The sequence below is a fragment of the Pyxicephalus adspersus genome, chromosome 7 (genome assembly GCF_032062135.1).
Source record: "Pyxicephalus adspersus chromosome 7, UCB_Pads_2.0, whole genome shotgun sequence".
NCBI classification, from domain to species: Eukaryota; Metazoa; Chordata; class Amphibia; order Anura; family Pyxicephalidae; genus Pyxicephalus; species Pyxicephalus adspersus.
Genome location: NC_092864.1, coordinates 4,940,304 through 4,960,473, shown reverse-complemented (window position 1 = coordinate 4,960,473; position 20,170 = coordinate 4,940,304). Strand labels below are relative to the sequence as shown.

Sequence of the window (20,170 nt, the reverse complement as noted above, 5' to 3'; positions counted from 1 at the left end):
ATTCTTTTTCTGGCTAGGTGTGCATTATTTACCTGGGAAAGCACTATGGGTTTAGGTCAGGTCAGTAGAGGCAATATGACCTAAAATGGAAATATACCTAAAGTGAAAGTGAACTGAAAAAAAAAATCACTCACCTTTACATTCACAGATCTGTTGATACCTCCAGAGGTTTCCTGGATTGGCTCCCGCGTCACCCTGATATCCTCCTTTTGTCCTGGTGTTTTGCCGCCATCTTTTTGTCCTTCTTCCATCTTCCGAGATCGGGCATGCACAGTAGGAGCAGCCAGAAGCCTCCTGGTAACCATGACATATGTATCCCAGGAGGCTCTGCGTGCTCCCACTCTGCCATGGCAGTCAAGACAGAAAGGTAATTAGCTTTACCTTTAACTTACCTGCTTGCAGTTTTTTAATTTTACTCACCTGTATTCATTGCAGGCACCATTCTTAAACATCTTGATTGGCCAGGTCAATTTCTGCTCTGGTAGGGAGGGGATATAAGTGAATAACACCATGCACACGGACCTAAACTAAAAAAAAGTGAGTGCCGATCTCACTGTGCATGCTTGAGATCAGCATTTTTTTCCACATTGCGCATTTTCTTTAATGTGTGAAGAATACAGATTGGGTGACCAAGGCAGAAGGCGGAAGAAGATGGCGGAAAGAACTGGGCAGCGCGGAACCCAATCCAGGAAACCTCGGCAGGGATCGAGGAGTCTGTGGAAGTAAAGGCGAGTGAGTTTTTTTTTCTGTTATTTTAGTTTCGCCTTAAAGCTGCTTAAAGTGAACCTGGCTTCAGCTATATGTTTTCATCAAAAATTTTCATACGTAATGGTCTAGAGCAGTGGTGCCCAACCTTATTTTATCCAGGGGTCACTGTTCACATTGGGATAAAACTTACGGGCCACAATGTAAGTAAACATTAAAGTTTAACGTAATTTAATGTATTTTAAAACTAGAATAGTTTTAATTTAAAATTAAATTAAATTGAAATGTTTCTAGTTACTGTAACATAAATGTATCAAATAAAAGTAATGACAAATCAAGAATCTGTGCAATGGATATATCTTGGATCACCTTCAGGTCCCTACATCTCCCCGTTCCTGAGAAATTAGGGTTCACAGAATATAAGTGGCCAGCTGTATGTCACAGGATAGCACGGTATGATAGGTATAGTTTTTCTGTGATGTAATGGCGTAGCAGCAATAAAATTTTAGGGGGAGTTAGCCATAAGAGTCCCCCACTTATCATACATTTGAATATACCTACAGCTCCCCTTTCAGGAGAAATACGATTCAAAGAACATAAGCCGACATTTATATATGACAGGGCACCATGGTTTGGGGTAGGAGTGATACAATTTTAGTGGGGGCAGGGAAGCCACAAGTGTCCCCCACTTAGTCTACTTTTCTCTTCCTCTACTGTTAAAGTGATATTGGGGTTCACAGAAGGTAAGTGGCCAGCTATGTGTGACAGGGTAGCACTATATGACAGGTAAAATGTTTTTATTATCAGTATTTGTTTATAGTTTCAGTATTGTGATGGTGCTGTACTGATGAAATTTTAGGGAGTGTTAGCCACAAGTGTCCTGCGCTGTTACATTTCCCTTTCTTACAAAGTAATTGAGGTTCATAGAAGGTAAGAGGATAGCTGTGTGTGACAGGGTAGGCATGATATGATGAGTATAACATTTTAATGGGGAAGGAAGGAGGAATTTCCTACTGGCTCTCACATTTCCAGTTGCTAACGTCCCTCTGTTCCAGAGAAATTGTGGTTCACGGAATGTGTTCAGCTATGTGTAACAGACAGCTTGCCAGTCACTCACATTGTAACGTCTGCAGATTTGACTCCAGGTGGCAATGAGTGGTACTGAATGTCTTCCCCCGAGCCAGGGCTCCATGGCACAAGGAAGTGGTAACCGCACCACAACCTTACTGCCACCCTGAATGCAGCCTTGAAATTATGTGAGCACCACAGCGCACAAACAGTTGGCAGTACCCTAATGTTCACTGCAATTAGGGTGGCCCCCAGGGGGTCCCTAACATGCAAACTCAATTTGGGGACCCTGGTCTTGAAATAGCCCCACTTAATGTGAAAATAACCCTGATTGTTGTTAGGATTTTGTGCTTGTGACCTGTATCTGGCAACTTGTTATGTGTAGAGGGCTTAACCTTTGGTTTAGTAGCACCTCTTAAGGTCCCCTGTGTACTCTGAAAATTTCACATTTCTATGACAATCAGTAAAGAAGATATAAATGTTTATAGACGGGAATATTGAGAGCAGCGTTGACACAGACACTGCTGCAGTTGAATGCTCTAAAACTGAGCTATACCCAAATAAAATGAAATTAATATTTCAAGATTCTTTGACTGGCTAGGTGTGCATTATTTACCTGGGAAAAGATTATGGGATTAAGGCAGGTCAGTAGAGTCAATGTGACGTAAAATGGAACTAAACCTAAAGTGGAAGTAAACAAAGTAATTATACCCTAGGGCAGTGGTCGCCAACCTTTTTAACGTCATGGACTCTGGACTGACTCGTGTGTCTTTTCAAGGGGAAGAATCTTCATGATGCCAGGGACACAACCCGCCCTTTGCTCTAAGCCTGCGATCAGTACCAGAGACAATTGACCTGATTTATTAATGCTCTCCAAGGCCGGAGAGGATACACTTTTATCAGTAAAGCTAGGTGATCCAGAAAACCTGGAATGGATCTGGTCCTAGATTCAAAAAATTTGCAAATCATAGCAAATTACTTTAAAGAAATAAATTCCGGGTTTGCTGGCTCACCATGCTTCACTAATGAAAGTGTAACCTCTCCAGCCTTGAAGAGCTTTATTAAATCAGGCTCACGATCCGCAGCTCTGGCTGGTGCGCCCTACCAAAGGGGTCCTTCTCCCAGAGCCGCGGACCACCAAAAATTTCCCATGGAGATCCCACGAGTTGGCAACCACTGTCCTAGGGGGCACCCGGATTTGAACCAGGGACCTTTTGATCTGTAGTTGAATGCTCTATCACTGAAATATGCCCCCTTGGATATGGTGCCTTTTTTTTTTTCCATTTGAAGCAATAACTCCTTCCCAGTACTGTTATTTCTTATCTATACCCCCTTTCCTGCATGTAGAATAGTTTTTGTTTTATTTCATTTATGGCGGACCTATCAGCAAAAATGTTACTTTATATAAAAAGGTAACCAACCCATTTATTTAAAATAAATGTTATTTTTTTTCTGCAACAGAGTGAAGCCACTCCCCTTCTGTCTTGATGCCACGGCAGACAGAATGGGAGCGTAGAGCCTCCTGGGATACATACATCACACATCCCAGGAGATTCCTGGCTGCTCCTTCAAAACTGGGCATGAGCATAAGGGGCATTTGTCAACAGAGGCAGTGAGGTCGGCTCTCATTTTTCCTATTTACAGCAGGCTATATCACCCAATCTCGTGTCTGCAAAGTCGGGTGATGTAGCCAAAACAAGAACTCAGACGAAGATGGCGAGGCCTGGTGCTTCCTCAGCGCCGGGATGCAGGAGGATTCCAGGATGGCATGGGACCTGATCGAAAACATCTCCAGCGGGATCAAGGGATCTACAGAATTAAAGATAAGTGGCATTTTTTTATTTTCAATTTAGTTACACTTTAACAGCTGATTTAATATTTTCTGATATTGGATAGAGGGGGGATTCTGTGCTCCTGAGTGACACTCCCTCTCTGGTTGTTATCTTTCTATATACAGATGTTTTACATACCTTTGAACTCATAAAACGGACCTGAGTTTACTCTCTTCTAAATAGTTTTTTGTTTTTAAATCTCACATGATAGTACAAAACATGTTTGATCTTCTTTCAAAATACTGAAATGATAAGCAATACCAGTTTGTATAGCCACCAGCCATGGGTGAAGGACGAAGGTTAACATGTAACAAGCTGTGTGTGTTAACATAACACATGAGAAAAGTACAGGATGTCCATCTATCTCCACACTCCCCGGTACACTGAATCTGTAGGTTATTTTGGATTGCAAAAATGCCAGAATCACATTTCCCAACATTCTTAGACCTTGCCAAGTCTTGTTTCACCTCTATTGTACTTTTTTTAAGGATTTTTTTTATTAGCATTCACTTTTTTATCACTGCTGTATTCCTTCCCAGCACTGTTATTTTTTAGGATTGCTTAAAATTTACCTAAGCAATTCTAAAATACTTTTTAGGGGGCACCTGGATTTGAACCAGGGACCTCTCGATCTGCAGTCGAATGCTCTACCACTGAGCTATACCCCCATGAAATGGTATCGATGTTTCAAGATTTTTTGGCTGTGGTAAATGGGGGGGAAAAAAGGAGTGCGGAACTCACTGTGCATGCTTAAGATCAGCATTTTTTTCCACATTGAAGAAAAGGACCCGCTGGGGGGTCGCCCCGGGCAGAGCCACAAACCACATCTCCCATAGGGATTGTGGAATCAGGGCGGTAGGCAGGTTACGGCTTCATTACATCACTCTGGGGGAAGTTTCTTCCCCTTTGAGTGAGACGTGTTCCGGAGCCCGTGCGTTTAGTGGCTAGTAAAGGATTGCGACCGTTAATACAGCCTTGGGAACATTGGTCTATAGCCTTCCGGGAACTTTTTAAGTGACCTTCTCTATTTGCAGTCATATTCTCAACAACTTTACATTGTGCCTGCCACCCAAGGGTATTATTTTTTCCCTTTTAAAAGGTTTCCTACATTCAGGCAATGTATCCAAACAAATGCCAGGGGGCACCCAGATTTGAACCAGGGACCTCTCGATCTGCAGTCGAATGCTCTACCACTGAGCTATACCAACATGAAACCCCCTTGATGTTTCAAGATTATTTGGCTGTCCAGGTGCGCATTATTTACCTGGGAAAGCACTATGGGATTAAGGGAGGTCAGTGGAGGCAATGTGACGTGAAATGGAACTAAACTTAAAGTTGAAGTAAACTAAAAAAAAAAATAATCCACTCACCTTTACCTTTACAGATCCGTTGATTCCTCCGCAGGTTTCCTGGATTGGGTCTGTGTCGCCCTGGTATTCTCCCTTGTCCTGGCGCTTCGCCGCCATCTTTTTTGTCCTTCCTCCATCTTCTGAGACCGGGCATGCACAGAAGGAGCAGCCAGAGGCCTCCTGGTAACCATGACATATGTATCCCAGGAGGCTCTGCGTTCCCACTCTGCCGTGACGATCAAGACAGAAAGGGAATTAGCTTTAACTTGCCTGCTTGCAGTTTTTTAATTTTACTCACTTGTATTTATTGCAGACACCATTCTTAACCATCTTGATTGGCCAGGTCAATTTCTGCTTTGGTAGGGAGGGGATATAAGTGAATAACACCATGCACACACTTAAAGCAGACCTAAATAAAAATTTTTACTTTACCTAAAAAGGTACACAACCCTTTTATGTAAGGTAGGGTGAAGCCCTTCCCCATGTCACGCATCCCAGGATGCTTCTGGCTGTTTAGATCTCATACTGTCCAGTTGGGAGATTGGGTGATACAGCCTGTGGTAAATGGGGAAAAAAAGAGTGCCGATCTCTCTGTGCATGCTTGAGATCAGCATTTTTTTTCCACATTGAAGAAAAGGACCGCACTGGGGGGTCGCATGGGCCAGAGCCACTGACCAAGTCTCTTGTATGGATTGTAGGCTCAGGGCAGTGGGCAGGTTCTGGCATCTGGGGGAAGTTACTTCCCCTTTGAGTGACACACCGCCCGGAGGCCGTGCATTTAGTGGTCCATAAAGGGCGGTGACCACTGGTCTAGAGGCTTCCTAGAACTTTTTAAATGGTCTTCTCTATTTGCAAATTCTCAACAACTTTACCTTGTGCCTGCCAACCAAGGTATTATTTTTTTCCCTTTTAAAATGTTTCCTACATTCAGACAATTCTCTAAACTAAACCTTAGGGGGCACCCAAATTTGACCCAGAGACTGCTTGAACTGTTGTCAAATGCTCCACTGAGCTATACCCTCCTTACAAGATGAAGTATCTTTTTTGTTATCAAATCTCACATGTTAGTGTGTTAGTTTGATATGCAAAAAAATGGCTTTCAAAATACTGAAATGATAGGCAACACTAGTTTGTATACCCACCATCCATGGGTGAAGGACGAAGGTTAACAATTAACAAACTGTGTGTGTTAACATAACACATGGGAAAAGGACAGGATGTCCATCTATTTCGGAACTCTTCGGTACATATATACCCAAGATTTTCTCCTTTTTGGAAGTAGTTAGAGAAATTCTAAAATATTTTGTTAGGGGGCACCCAAATTTGAACCAAAGATATTCAGTTTAATTATACCCTTTAACTATTTACTTCATTTCTTTCCCTCCTTCATTTAACTTTAAGTGTCATTTTTAATTTTGTACTTTCTGAGATTGGGGGAAGGGGAATTCTGTTCTCTCTAGTGATATACATTGTGCCTGCCTACTGATGTAATTATGTTTTTTTTTTATTGTTGGCATATTTATTGAATTTGTGGCATAAAAAAAGAAAAATAGAAATTAAAATTACAACAAATAAGAAAGGCAAGAATAACACAGTAGAAAAAAGTACAAAATAAAGTGGGCAATGTTACATCAGATACAAAGCAAAATACAATTAAAGCTCAAATAACAATACATTACTAAGAACAGGAATACATTAAATCTGGCAATACCAAATAGTATCTCAATATTCCTCAGTTCCTCAATATATCAGACTTGTTTTTTAAATGTTAAAGAAAAAAAAGAACCTGTAACATAGAATCTGAGTACAATGAAATGTGCAGTTATATTATTAAACAAAAGAAATAAATATAATATAATAACTAAATTGACGTAACAATAGTTACTTAACCAAACCAAGGGAAATAAAAGAAAAATAAGGAGAGGGTGATATAATGGGAAGGAGATGGGGAGGGGGGAGGACCTGGGTTTTTCTGTTTGGAAATTTTCAAGTCCTACTGGGCTCCGTACAAAAAAAAAAAAAGCAAGGGCTAACAATATCATTAGGAATTTGACCCAGGGTGCATAACCATGTATGTATCCCAAGGAGCCCATAGTTTCTTAAATTTGTCCAATTGATCATATAACCTTGCAGTTAGCTCCTCCATCAGGTAAACATCCCTAATACGGTTAATCAGGGTTTAGCGGGTAGGGGGCAGGAGGATCTCCAATGTTTGGCAATCAGGCATCTGGCTGCCGTGAGTATGTTAGTCATCAAGCGTTTACTGGGCTTTGACATCTCCCATATCGGCTATCCTAGGAGGTGAGTTAGGAAGTCTAAGGTTATAGGAACCTGAAGCAATTCTTTAAGTAGCATATGAACTATTTGCCAGTAGGGCACTATACGTGGGCAAGACCAAAAGATGTGCTGCAAAGTACCAACATCAGAGTTGCGTAGCCAGCACAAATTGCTAGTCATCAATATCCTATGAAGCTCCCCCAATGTCAGGTACCAGTGCTTAAGGATTTTGTAGGTGTTTTCCCTACATATTGTACACGTGTTTTTTTTAACCTGTTAGCATATCTTTCCAAAAGTTATCTGGAAGCTCCCTTCTCAAGACCCTTTCCCAGTTCTGCATGTACATATTTTTGGGGAAGGAGTAATTATAGAGTCTGATAAATATTAATAATCCGATCCCTCCGAGATGGCCCACCAGCACAGATTCTCTTAGAGGAGGTATATGAGAAGAACAGCTCTGGAACCCTACTCGGGGGTGCTCCACAGCAAAGAGTTGGGATGTCACAGTGTCATCCTTAATTTCTCTAATTCCGTCCAATGATTAAAGGACTGCAGGGTCCTCCAAGAAGTTAGAAGCCTAGAATGAGAAGAGTAATAATATTTTAAAAAATCTGAGACCCCAAGTCCCCCTGTATTATGTAGGGAACATAAAATATTTTGGGGAGCCCATGTTTTTTGTAGCCCCAAATAAAGTATAGCACTGACACCTCCAGTTCCTAAAGCGCTTTGTGGGGAACAGCTACCAATAGGGTGGAGAAGAAATGGAGAAATTTAAATAAAATTGACATTTTGATTAGAGCAATCCTCCCAAAAAAGGAGATTGGTAAGGATTTCCATTTCTCTAAAGAGCGGGATATAGTTAGCTTTATAAAGGGTAAGATATGTCGGAGTCAGGAAAATCCCCAGGTATTTAATTTAGTCAGTTTTTCCAGTAAATGGATACTGTGACTTGAGGTGGCGTACCAGCCTTTCCGGGAGAGTAATTGGAAGAGCCTCTGTTTTGGCTGAGTAAATCTATTGCCCGATCCAAAGTGAGTCTCCTACAGGAAAGCAATATCGTCAGCTCTTGCAATAAAAGTTTAGCTGCCTCCTCAGCTCTTGCAATAAAAGTTTACACTTTGCAAATGAATTTAAACCCTTTACATTAACGTAAGGGTTAAGGAAATCACAGGGGTAGGGATTGAAGTAAAAAAGGAGGAAAAAAAACAAAACAAAGGAAAACATAACACATTCAAGTATAAAAACTGATAAAAAAATAAAAACTGAGCATGAAAGGTGACCCCAAGGGGACTCACTGACCATTGCAGTATAGCACTAGAACCAGGTTATTGTTATAGTAATCATTTTTTAAATAGGGGCAATTGTATTAATAGCAAAATCAGGAACACAGTAAAAGTAAACACATAACTTAAATAGGGGTTGCAAATGACCAACTAATACAGACAGTGACACAGGAGGAGAGGACCCTGCCCCGAAGACCTTGCAATCTAAGAGGTGGGGGAATTAACACACAATAGGATGGGAGATATGTAGTGGTGGGAAGCAGTGATGGTATAAACAGAAGAAGATGGGTTGGCAAGTTTGAAAAGATGGGTTTTGAGTGCGCTTTTAAAAGTAGGAACAGAAAGTAGGAGCAAGCCGAATAGGAGGAGGAAGACCATTTCAGAGAGTTGGGGCAGCTCTAGATAATTCTTGGAGCCATGCTTGTGATGAGGTTATGAGTGAGGAAGTCAGTTGTAGGTCATCAAAGGAGCAAAGAGAGAGGCTAAGGGAGTATTTTTCTACCATGTCAGAAAGGTAAGGGGGACAAGAACTGTGGAGGGATTTGAAGGCAAAGCACAAGAACTTGACTTTGATTCTAAGGTGAAATGGAAGCCAGTGAAGAGAACTGCAAAGAGATGCAGCAGAAGAGGAATGGTGGGAAGGATGGATGAGTCTGGTTGCAGCATTCATAAAATATTGTGGAGGAGAGAGTCGGGTTAGTGGAATACCAGGGAGGAGGAAGTTACAGTATTCCAGACAAGAGATGATGAGAGTGTGTAGAAGAGTTTGGTGGTCTCTGGGGACAGGTAGGGGCGTGTTGCGCCGTCAAAATCAATGGTGAGCATATTCCAGGCTAATCTCATAAATTCTTCCTTTATAGAGAGATCTTTCACTCCACAGATAACATCCCTTGGTCTACTAGGAGGACCAGGGGGACAGGGGGCCCTACGAACCCAATCAAATCCTATTACATCTGTGGAGGGACAACCAAAGATATTGTTAAAGATGACCTGATCAACCACCAGTAGATCAAAGGATTGAGTAGCTTCAGGTAGGCCACGTAGACGTACATTGTGGCAGCCCCCCATACAAGTCCGTCAGTTGAAGTTGACCTTACTCTCGTCCAAATAGCTTTTTAATTGTTTCCAATCTCACATGATAGTACAAACATGTTTGATCTGCAAACAAATGGCTTTCAAAATACTGAAATGGTAAGCAATACCAGTTTGTATAGCCACCAGCCATGGTTGAAGGACGAAGGTTAACAAGTAACAAACTGTGTGTGTTAACTTAACACATGGGAAAAGCACAGGATGCCCATCTATCTCCACACTCCCCGGTACACTGAATCTGTAGGACAGGTTATATTTGATTGCAAAAATGCCAGAATCACATTTCCCAACATTCTTAGACCTTGGACCTCTATTGTAGAAACTTTTTTTAAGATTTTTTTTTTTATTGGCAGTCACTTTTTTATCACTGCTGTACATAATTCCTTCCCAGTGCTGTTATTTTTTAGGATCTCCTAAAACATACCAAAGATTTTCTCCTTTTTAGTAGTTAGAACTTTTCTAAAGAATTTAAAACGGGGACAGCCAGATCTGAACCAGGGACCTCCCAATCTGCAGTGAAATGCTCTACCACTGAGATATACCGCTATTCATATGCATCCTACTTTCCTCCATTTTTGGTTCAGTGACAATTGTAAAAGTTTGGACAAGCACGGACCCAGACAACAATGACAAAAGCATGGGGGATGGATGCCTGGATGGAACTGGAGCCCTTGACTTATTCGTGCAGCAGTTTATATGGTGTGCCTGAATGCTGGGCTGGCAGCGTCCACACACCAAATAATCCCTGCAGTCACTTATTTTGTAACACAAATATTTGGGTCTAAGATTGAAGCCCTACTAGGAGAAGTTCTCTTGAATTGTAAGCTCCTCGGGGTAGGGTCCTCTCCTCAGTATCTGTCTGTCATTTGCAGCCCCTATTTGATGTACAGCGCTGCGTTATATATGTTGGCGCTATAATAAATCCTGTTTAATAATAATACTCAGAGGATGGTTTGCTCTATGAGTGTGACCTTAATGCAATCTGAGGCTATCACAGAGCTTTCATTAATGGCTGGTTATAGACATCAGAAAATAACTGCCTGTGCAGGCCATAGACGTTGGAGGATGGTTGAATGTCGAGGACGTAAACATCGGAGAATGCAGCCTAATACTCCACCCTTTATCAAATGTCAGTGTAACCAGATCATCGATTTTTATCACCTTCACCTATCAGTGAGTTTAATGTAAACTCTGATCAGTGTATGGAAATAACATTGTTTTTAGCAATAAATTCAATCTTACCATATTCTCCAGATGATATAAATCAATTTATTGAGCTCAAAAGCAAAAGAAACAACACTGTTTTTTTTACAATGTTTTTAAATAAGTTTCCTATGTACACTGATGGAATAGGTAAAGTGTTTCCGATTTACATAAACACGTATGCAATTATTACTGCTACAGAGTTTGGATATAGTAAATACTGAAAAGCGGGGTCACCAGCCACACCCTGCAGGGTTTAGTGTTATTTCTTCAAATCCTCATATCACTTTGGTTTAGAAGCCAGAACCAGGATGTTATGGAGCCAAACTTCAACCTCTGTATCAATGGAGGACGTGCCCATTATCTGAAGGAACCTGAAAAAGATATTTAAAGTCTGGAATCAAACAGAAAACTTGAAACAAATCCATCCAAACTCAAAAACAGCAGGGTTGACCCATAAATCATTTTTTATTTTTATGCCTCTGGTTTCTATGGCAAAAATTCCTTATGGTGGTTAAAGAATAAGTGTATAATATTGTAAAACACAGAAATTTGTTTTCTTTTTACCCACTTTTCCTTACCTATTATTATTATTATTATTATTATTAATAATAATAATAATAATAATAATAATAATAATATTAAACAGATTTATATAGTGCCAACATTTTATTCAGCACTGTCCATTAAAAAACAGACAGTGACACAGGAGGAGGAGAGGACCCTGTCCAAAAGAGCTTACCATCTAAGAGGTGAGGGAAGTATCACACGATAGGAGGGGGATATGGATTGATGGGAAGTAGTGAGGGTTTTACGAGATGGAAGAAGACGGGTAGGTGAGGTTGAAGCGTTGGGTTTTAAGGGCTCCTTTAAATGAGCAGAAAGTAGGAGCAAGCCGAAAAGGATGAGGAAGACCATTCCAGAGAGTCGGGGCAGCTCTAGAGAAGTCTTGGAGCCGTGCATGTGATGAGGTTTATCTATCCACTCCACAGATGAATAATTACCTCAATCAGTAAACATCAGTTCTGCTGTTTGCTTACATTGAATGCTAAAAATATTTGCTGTTTTGGCTGCATCTGCACATTAGTACCTCTTAGACTTCTATTGAGCATGTATGCCTAGGCAGTTCTATAGACAATGTCAGGATACGGAAACAAATAGCAGAGCCACGGCTGTAGGATCAAGGTAAGTATGAATCTTCAGAAAGGAGGAGTGGGTTAGGTTAGGTCAGAAAAGGGCAAAAAGAATAATGTAATGCTTTAAGTTCACTTACACTTTATTGTCTCTATTCCCCTATAAGAAGGTTGTAATAAAAAGTGTCACTCTCCTATAACTGCACCCCAATTATTCTGCAAACTTTCATAAGTAGAAATAAAAGGTAATTTAGCTTTAGTACAGTAAAATATGGTTAGTGTATCTCATCACTGCAATCTTTGAAATTGCTAACAGTATTCATGCAGTATATTATATGTATTGTAGTGCTGAGGTTTGGGGTAAGTTTTGAAGGGTACTATGCCTCACCTGTAGTGGAGAGGCATAACCAGTACAGTACAGCATGTATCATCTTTAATATATTGGATATTTGCCATTTATGGTATGCCCCATTCATATACATTCTCACCTTTGTTCTGTTGTTTTTATCATTTCCTTTGCTTTCTCAGGTTCAGTCCTAAGATAGGTTTGGAATGAAGAGAAGGTCTGGATAAGACCCAACAATCCTGCCAATGGAATTTGGATCTTGGTTATAACGCTTTCTATCCTGCAAAACAAGCAGCGCTGTGAGATAACACAGAGATAAAAGAAAAACATCCAATCTAAACATTCAGGTAATTATTTACATGGTGGCATCATCTTCCGTGGTGATGTACAAGGGATATAGACAAGGGTGAATTATACAAATCTGACCAATAATTACAGAATTTGCAGCACCTCTATATGTTAGTAACAAGAATAAAAAAGATTCCAGCAATCCCAGCCACAAAGTAGGGATCACAGATCAGAGAAGACATATAGTGAAAAAACAATATGTACCCAGCTAGGTAAAGTAGAAGGAAGTAGTGCTGGATCTGAAAAATGAAAGAGCTGAATGTTCTATGCTCCCAGTGTAATGTCTGCACCCGATGTGATATCAGTTTATTGGCAACATAAACAGTGAAACAAAAGTGATACAACTCATCTCACAAACATATGATCCATTCCAGAAAAACCTAAAACCAACCCTTTATTATAAATAGTACTAGGGTGATGTGAAATGTTCCATGTGTTGTTTATTCCGGAAGACTGTAACTAATATTATAATTAATAAATACAATACAGAGAAAAAAAGTCTTTATGAAATCCATTACTTTTGAGCCTGAAGGTATAAGCTGGGAAATACAACAAACCATCAATAAATATATTCAAAGTAGGGTCAAACCTCTTTTTGTCAGTATAAGGGATAGCCTCAAATATTTCCTTGTAACCAGTCTTAACATGATTAACCTTCTCGTGCTGAAATGGGCTCAATATATCTTCCACCTGCAAAATAAATGACACACACCCACAAAATAAATAATGATATTTTTCTCTAAAAATAGTTATTTGTGATTCCTGTTTAAACTAGCTAAAACAGTTTATTTTCTATGCCAGCTTCAGAATAGAAATGTCTGTTCCCTACCAGCATAAGAGCTCAACCCCTCATCCTACCCTCATAGAGCCTGATTTATTAAAGCTCTCCAAGTCTGGAGAAGATAGCCTATTATGGGGGAACCTGGTGATTGATTTCCTAAAAACCATTTCCTATTAGTTGGCAAATGTTTTCAATTCTGGGCCAAATCCCTTCCAGGTTTGCTGATCACGCAAGTTCTCCCATGATAGTTTATCTTTTCCTGTCTCAGAGAGCCTTAATAAATCCGGCCTAGTGAGTGTCAGACTCATTTATAACATATCAATGTGTTTGTAGGTACTTACATACATTTATATAATTGTGAATAGGTGATATGAGAGCATTGGTGACTACTAAACTCCGGGACTTTAGGATGCATATGATGGCTTCCAGCACCTTAGATGTTGGAGCTTTTCACACATCCCCCAGTACGATGTATTAGAGCTTTTGTATTGTAGTATTGTAAAATAGGAGGAGAACAACTTTGACTTTGAAATCCGTCAATGTTGGAGACTGGGGGGGTACACAAATGTTTAACAGAACAAAGAAATGTGGGTGCAGATGCCTGGTTTTAAACTATTACATTACATTTACAGTAAAAAAATTAAGATTTAATACTGACATTGGAAAAAATGTTGTTCATCTGTTCTGAGCGGTCCTTGTAGTGAACTTCCATATGGAAAAGGTAGGAAGAGAAAGCAAGGCAGCCTCCTGGCTTTAAAATCCTGTTCACCTATAAAGATAACATGTACGTTAATACCTGAGCAGATGTGTTTGGGTGTGTTCGTGGAACTCAAACATCTAATTTCCTAAATAACAAATATGCAATTCAGAGCTCAGTTGCCTGGACAGTATTATGTCTAGCACAGTGATTGGAGCAGTATGTATTGCCTAGCACGGCCAGGATATTGTAGTGCATACAATTTACATAACCTACAGAACAGCATGCAGTCTGCAAGCACAATGGTCCATATTTTGCAATAATGCAGCATAGTGTATAGAATACAGAGATCAGAAGCATGTAATACTGTAATACAATGAAAAGACTATTTTTTTTACCTCTTTTAGAAATTTCTCAATGTCAAACCAGTGGACGGCAGCACTTGCTGTCAGTAGGTCAACAGAGGCATCAGCAACTGGCACCCCCTCAGCTGGACAGATACTGCGGAGATAATAAGGTACAACCCATTACTGATCCTGTGTGATTGGATTTTAGGACCAACACCAGGCTCTGCTCCTGGCTCTCTGCCCAAATGACACAATAGGATTAGTGCATTTACATAGGATTTAATGGTTTCAGTTGCATTCACTTGTTATATATCAGTCATATTCACCCTGCTTATATCAGAGTGAATGTGAAATGTGCCAATGAAGCAGTTGTTAAACATCTAACTTATATGGGAGATGTGCAGACAAGAGCTCTCATATAGCATAGAAACTCATCCAGGAAACCATTTCCCCCCTCTCCCAGTTGTAGAACTAAAGCTACGTACACACTTCCAATTATTATCGTTGGAAAACGAACGACGAACGTTCATGCACGATATATACGAACGATCGTATAGCACCGATCCTGCACATAGAGGTAACGACACGATCGTTCGTAGATATTGTACACACAATAGATACGATCGTTTGAGCGATAGAGGAACTATGTGCACGACAGGAAAGTGAACGGACGTTCGTTCATCACGCATGCTCTGAACATGGACGATCAACGAACGACCGTACACATGAACGATGTTCAACGATCGTCGTCCAATCCGATCCGTCGGTCCGGTCGTTCGTTTCCAGCGACTTTCCTCGTTCGTCGGCGTCGTTGGTTACTTTTTTACGAACGATTTTTTGCCCAATCGATCGTTCGTCGTTCGATTGGAACGATAAAAATTGGAAGTGTGTACGCACCTTAACTTTCTCAGCATGACATCCCCCCCTCTGTTTTTTTATACCAACATACATGACTATGTTTGGAATTGGTGCTTTGGTAGGACTTCCTAAAAAGAATTTAGACCTCCCAACAGCAAGAAGGGGCATTTAAAACTATTAATAAGTATGGTCTGTGATGTAATAGTTAGTTACATCAACAACATATGCAGGGGAGGTTTTGGGGCAAGGCACTTCACACGAACTGAGTAACAATACCTTCCTCACCTCCATTCACACATCATTCAGACCCTGAATGTTACGTAGTCTGGCAGAGAAAAGTCTTCTCATGCTTCCCGGTTCTGAAATGTGAAATGTGACTAAATGGTGGGAGCTACAAAGAAAGCTGGTTCTGGAAGATGTGAAAAGGTGTGTCACAATAAACCTTTGGACCCCCCGCCTCTTCCCAAACCCTCCAATTACTACAGCACCATGGCATACTGGCTTTAGATCACAGATTCCTGGCCTTATAACAAAACTCTGGAACATTCCTACCTGTAGGTTACATTGGGACACCCCAGTTCTTTCTTCGCCTCCTCTACCTGGGCTACACTGATATCTGTTCCGAGTACTTTTTTAAAGTATGGAGCGAGCATTCTTGTGCCCTTCCCCGTTCCACAGCCAACGTCCACAGCAAATTCATGGGGCTTGGGTAACTAGCAAGGCAAAAATATTTTCAAAATATAACAGACACTGGTGACATTATCCACCTACCATCATAATATTAATATTGTGTAAGCTTTATATTTATAGTGTAGAGTTATAAAGGATTAGAGAACATTTTTTAAATTTCTTTTACTTTTGACATATTAATTGTATTAAGAGGTTACTAGTGAAGTGTGATCATCAGAGCATATTATTGTTATTATTATAATTATTACACAGTATTTATAAAGCGCCATCATATTACGCAGCGCTGTACAAAGTCCATAGTCATGTCACTATCTGTCCCTCAAAGGACCTCACAATCTAATGTCCCTACCATAGTCATATGTCATTATCACAGTCTAACGATAATTTGGGGGGGAAGCCAATTAAACTAAATGCATGTTTTTGGAATTACAAACCGGAGAAACTCCATGCAGATAGAGTGCATATAACATATGACAAACATCCCAAATGTCTTTTAAATAGAGAAGATTTATCATTTGATTCTCGATGCCAGTTTCATAACCCTTGAAGAAGCAGAATCTGCGAAACGTGTCGAAATTGAGACTGGATATACACAATTTGTATGTTTATATATTTGTAAAAGCCAAAAGGTATATCTCACGTTTTTAAAGTCAAGATTAATGATAATTTTATTGACATTTTACAAAATGTGAAATAATGAAAAGGTGCCTTTAATATCCATGTGGATATATGGCGATATTATAGAAAGAAATAGGATGGTGCCACCATTATTATTAATAAACAGTATTTATATAGCGCCAACATATTACGCAGCGCTGTACATTAAATAGAGGTTGCAAATGACAGACAGATACAGACAGTGACACAAGAGGAGGAGAGGTCTTGAAGAACTTATAATCGAAAAGGTGGGAAAACAGGATACAATAGGAGGGGGGATATTATGTCATAACTGTCTCCAACAGACACATTTAAATAAAAATTAAGATGGGAAGTCAGGGTAAATCTCCTTATGGGGGCAAAGACAGCATTTCCCAACCCATCTCCCCTGAAAACTAAATAGTATTGGTTGGACAGTTGCATCACCAGGGTTAGTGTCATCCAGTGGTAACTTATGGTATCCTCCAATATTACTGCTCGGGAGGCAGCAATGGAACTGGCCAGGTACAGTTGTGACCCATAACTCAATATTATGGGAGGGCCATTCTAGGTGTCACCCTCTCTGATGGTGTCAGGTGGTGCAGTCTACATCTTCTCAGTGGTTCCCTGACTTGACAACTCTTCTTACACAATTAAAATTGTACAAATTCACCATTGCCGAGTCTTTACTTACTCTTTCATCCACATAACTGAAGATAAGGTCTAAAATTTCCTGGGATGGTTCAAACCTGAATTTTTGGTAATAAGATGCATGCTCTTTTCCTTCAAACAGCCGTGTAGCCATTTTGCAATCAAATTTTCTCCTATATTAATAGGAATATGAATATAGTAAAAAAATATTTAAAGTGACCCTGTCAGGGTAAAGAAATGCAAGGCAAAGGTCTCCTGTACATATAAAGGCTTCATATTAACCTGGTCTTTGTACAAATATCACTTTTTTGCAGAGTTACTCCACCCTAAAAATCTAAAAAACACCTTTGGATGTCTGATTTATGTGCTTGTGGAACCCCTCCTTCCCTATATCACTATAGGGCACAAACCCTAAACTCCCCCTGCAAAGTTGTCTATGAACTGAGTGAGAGACACCGGCATTCACACCAGGGAAAGGATCAGCAAAGAGTGCAGTGGTGGGGTACAGCAATATACTCCCATAACGGGCACAGCAAGTCTACAGACCCAGGGACCCAGCACAAGGATGGTGGGAGCGCTCAGAACATTTCCAGGTCCTGTCACTTTCACCTACATAACATCTCCAGAATCCACCCCTACCTGCCCCCAGAGACCACCAAACTCCTTGTACACGCCCTTATCATCTCTCGCCTGGACTACTGTAACTTCCTCCTCTCTGGTTTTCCACTAACCCCGACTCTCTTCTCTACACTTTATAATAAATACTAAAGCCAGACCTCCCCACCGCTCCTCTTCTGCTGCCTCTCTTTGTAGTTCTCCTCATTGGCTTCCATTTCACCTTAGAATCAAATTCAAGCTCCTGTGTTTTGCCTTCACATCCCTTCACAGCTCTTCTCCCACTTTCCTTTCTGACCTGATAGAAAAATACTCCCCTAGCTGCCATCTTCACTCCTCTAATGACCTACTAATGACTTCCTCACTCATAACCTCATCACACGCACGGCTTCAAGACTTTTTTAGAGCTGCCCCGACTCTCTGGAATGGTCTTTCTCGTCCTATTCGGCTTGCTCTTACTTTTTGCTCATTTAAAAGATCAAAACCCAACACTTCAACCTCACCTCCCCGACTCTCTGGAATGGTCTTTCTCGTCCTATTCGGCTTGCTCTTACTTTTTGCTCATTTAAAAGATCAAAACCCAACACTTCAACCTCACCTACCTGTCTTCTTCTGTCCTTTGAAACCGTCACCAATTCCCACCACTACATATCTCACCTCCTATTGTGTGTTACTTCCCCCACCTCCTAAATTGTAAGCTCTTCAGGGCAGGGTGCTCTGCTCTTTCTTTCTTCTTCTGTCACTGTCTGTATCTATCTGTCATTTGCAACCCCTATTTATTGTACAGCGCTGCGTATTATGTTGGCGCTATACAAATCCTGTTTATTAATACTAATAATAATAATATTAATAATAATAATAAACAGAAAATCAGAGAAAACCTGTATGATGGAGGGGACTATCTGTGTCTTTTCTTGCAGTCAGCCCCCATTTACCATCACTCAGCTGCATCACTTTAGGATTTGGACCCTGGTCAGATTTTCACTCCTACTCAGGGCATCAATAGAAAAATTTACCCTAACTTCCTGTGCTGCTGACAACATTTCACCCTACAGGAAGTGAAGTGGGGACCCTCCAACAGACACAAATAAAAATGTTTTTCTTTAAATAGAGCAAGATAAATCTAGAAAGATGGACAAATCCTCCCCCTTACTCTGCACACAGTGGATCATTCTGACATTATTGTGAACTCACCACCACTATGGCTGTATTCACTGGCAGTCTTGCTCCTTTATCTAAAAGGTCTCAGCCTGTAGAATGACAACAAACCATTAAACATTTCTTTTTAATCTGGAAGTCTGGCTGATTCATGCCCCTTTTTCCACCCATAGAACTTTCGTAGGCGGGCGCTGCTGAACTTTGGAGTTTGCAAAAGTTCAGCAAAGAAATTTGTATCCATCTGGAATGACCACAACAAATTGTATTTGACCAATAAACAAATTGTATTTCAATACATTTGTACACAGAATATTTGCATTGCTCAGCCCTCCCCTCACTGACTGCAGTTGGTACATTTCACCTTTATGTGATGAAAGCAGCAGCAGTGCAATGGCGAAGTACAGCAGTGATAGCAATGTCAGGGAATGTCCTGATGGGACCCCTTGTGCTTAGATCAGGAGCATTGAAATAACAGGAAACTAGCGTCAGACTCCATTGTCCATTTTTATTTTTACCTTTTTGTTAGGTATAGATCAGCCCAAGCATAATTATACTCTATTATTGTTGATCGATTCACAGCCTCTGCTGGAAGTCTGGGCCTTATTTCTTTTTGTTTTTCAATATTTTTATTGAATTTTACAAGTAAATAAACATTTAGGTCAACATAAAGTACAAAATATCAACAGAAATATAAACACGGAGGACGAAAAAAAATAAAAATAAAAAATATGCGTGTATACAGGTCAACATTGAAGATCACATCAGAAGATGACTGTGCAACAAAATTACTATAGTCCAGGTATATCTAGTAAAGAGAACTTATTGGGATCAAAAAATTAGGGAGCAAGATATACTATCTGGGATTACTGATAAATAAAAAACTATACACGGTAGAGTTGTAAAAAGAAGAGTGAATAAAGCCTACATCCCCGTTATGAACCAAGACATGGACAGACATCAAACAAATAAACTACTGGGAGGGTAAGGGAGGGAAGAGGAAGTTGGTCAAATCAGTAACGTTGGCGTGTTATATCCCACAAGGATAGCCGAAACTGTACATTATGTATTGTTAAAAACAATCCAAGGCTCCCATATGTCTTC

The 20,170-nt window shown here is 40.3% G+C and overlaps 1 protein-coding gene and 2 non-coding genes across 3 annotated transcripts; all 3 read right to left on the bottom strand.

Moving 5' to 3' along the window:
* Nucleotides 1-4,201: 4,201 nt before the first annotated feature.
* TRNAC-GCA (transfer RNA cysteine (anticodon GCA)) lies at nt 4,202-4,273 on the bottom strand. The gene has a single exon. It is a non-coding gene; the product is annotated as a tRNA-Cys (tRNA).
* A 468-nt stretch (nt 4,274-4,741) lies between these two features.
* TRNAC-GCA (transfer RNA cysteine (anticodon GCA)) lies at nt 4,742-4,813 on the bottom strand. Its single transcript has one exon. It is a non-coding gene; the product is annotated as a tRNA-Cys (tRNA).
* A 6,048-nt stretch (nt 4,814-10,861) lies between these two features.
* LOC140334898 (uncharacterized) lies at nt 10,862-19,213 on the bottom strand. The gene is made up of 8 exons (XM_072417169.1): nt 19,106-19,213; nt 17,340-17,469; nt 15,872-16,032; nt 14,513-14,615; nt 14,076-14,186; nt 13,226-13,326; nt 12,431-12,568; nt 10,862-11,183 (listed from the first exon to the last, which is right to left on the bottom strand). Exons 2-8 carry the CDS (start codon nt 17,448-17,450, stop codon nt 11,093-11,095), a joined length of 816 nt encoding a protein of 271 aa, XP_072273270.1. The 5' UTR covers nt 17,451-17,469; nt 19,106-19,213; the 3' UTR covers nt 10,862-11,092.
* Between the last annotated feature and the right edge of the window lie 957 nt (nt 19,214-20,170).

What these genes read in the sequence shown, in the direction of transcription:
- LOC140334898 (XM_072417169.1), bottom strand. Translation starts at nt 17,450, where the DNA reads ATGGCTACACGGCTGTTTGAAGGAAAAGAGCATGCATCTTATTACCAA. An exon ending in TCAGTTATGTGGATGAAAGA is followed by an intron (nt 16,033 to 17,339) that starts GTAAGTAAAGAC and finishes TTGCCTTGCTAG; the next exon opens with TTACCCAAGCCCCATGAATT. An exon ending in ATAAAAACAACAGAACAAAG is followed by an intron (nt 11,184 to 12,430) that starts GTGAGAATGTAT and finishes TATCTTTTTCAG; the next exon opens with GTTCCTTCAGATAATGGGCA.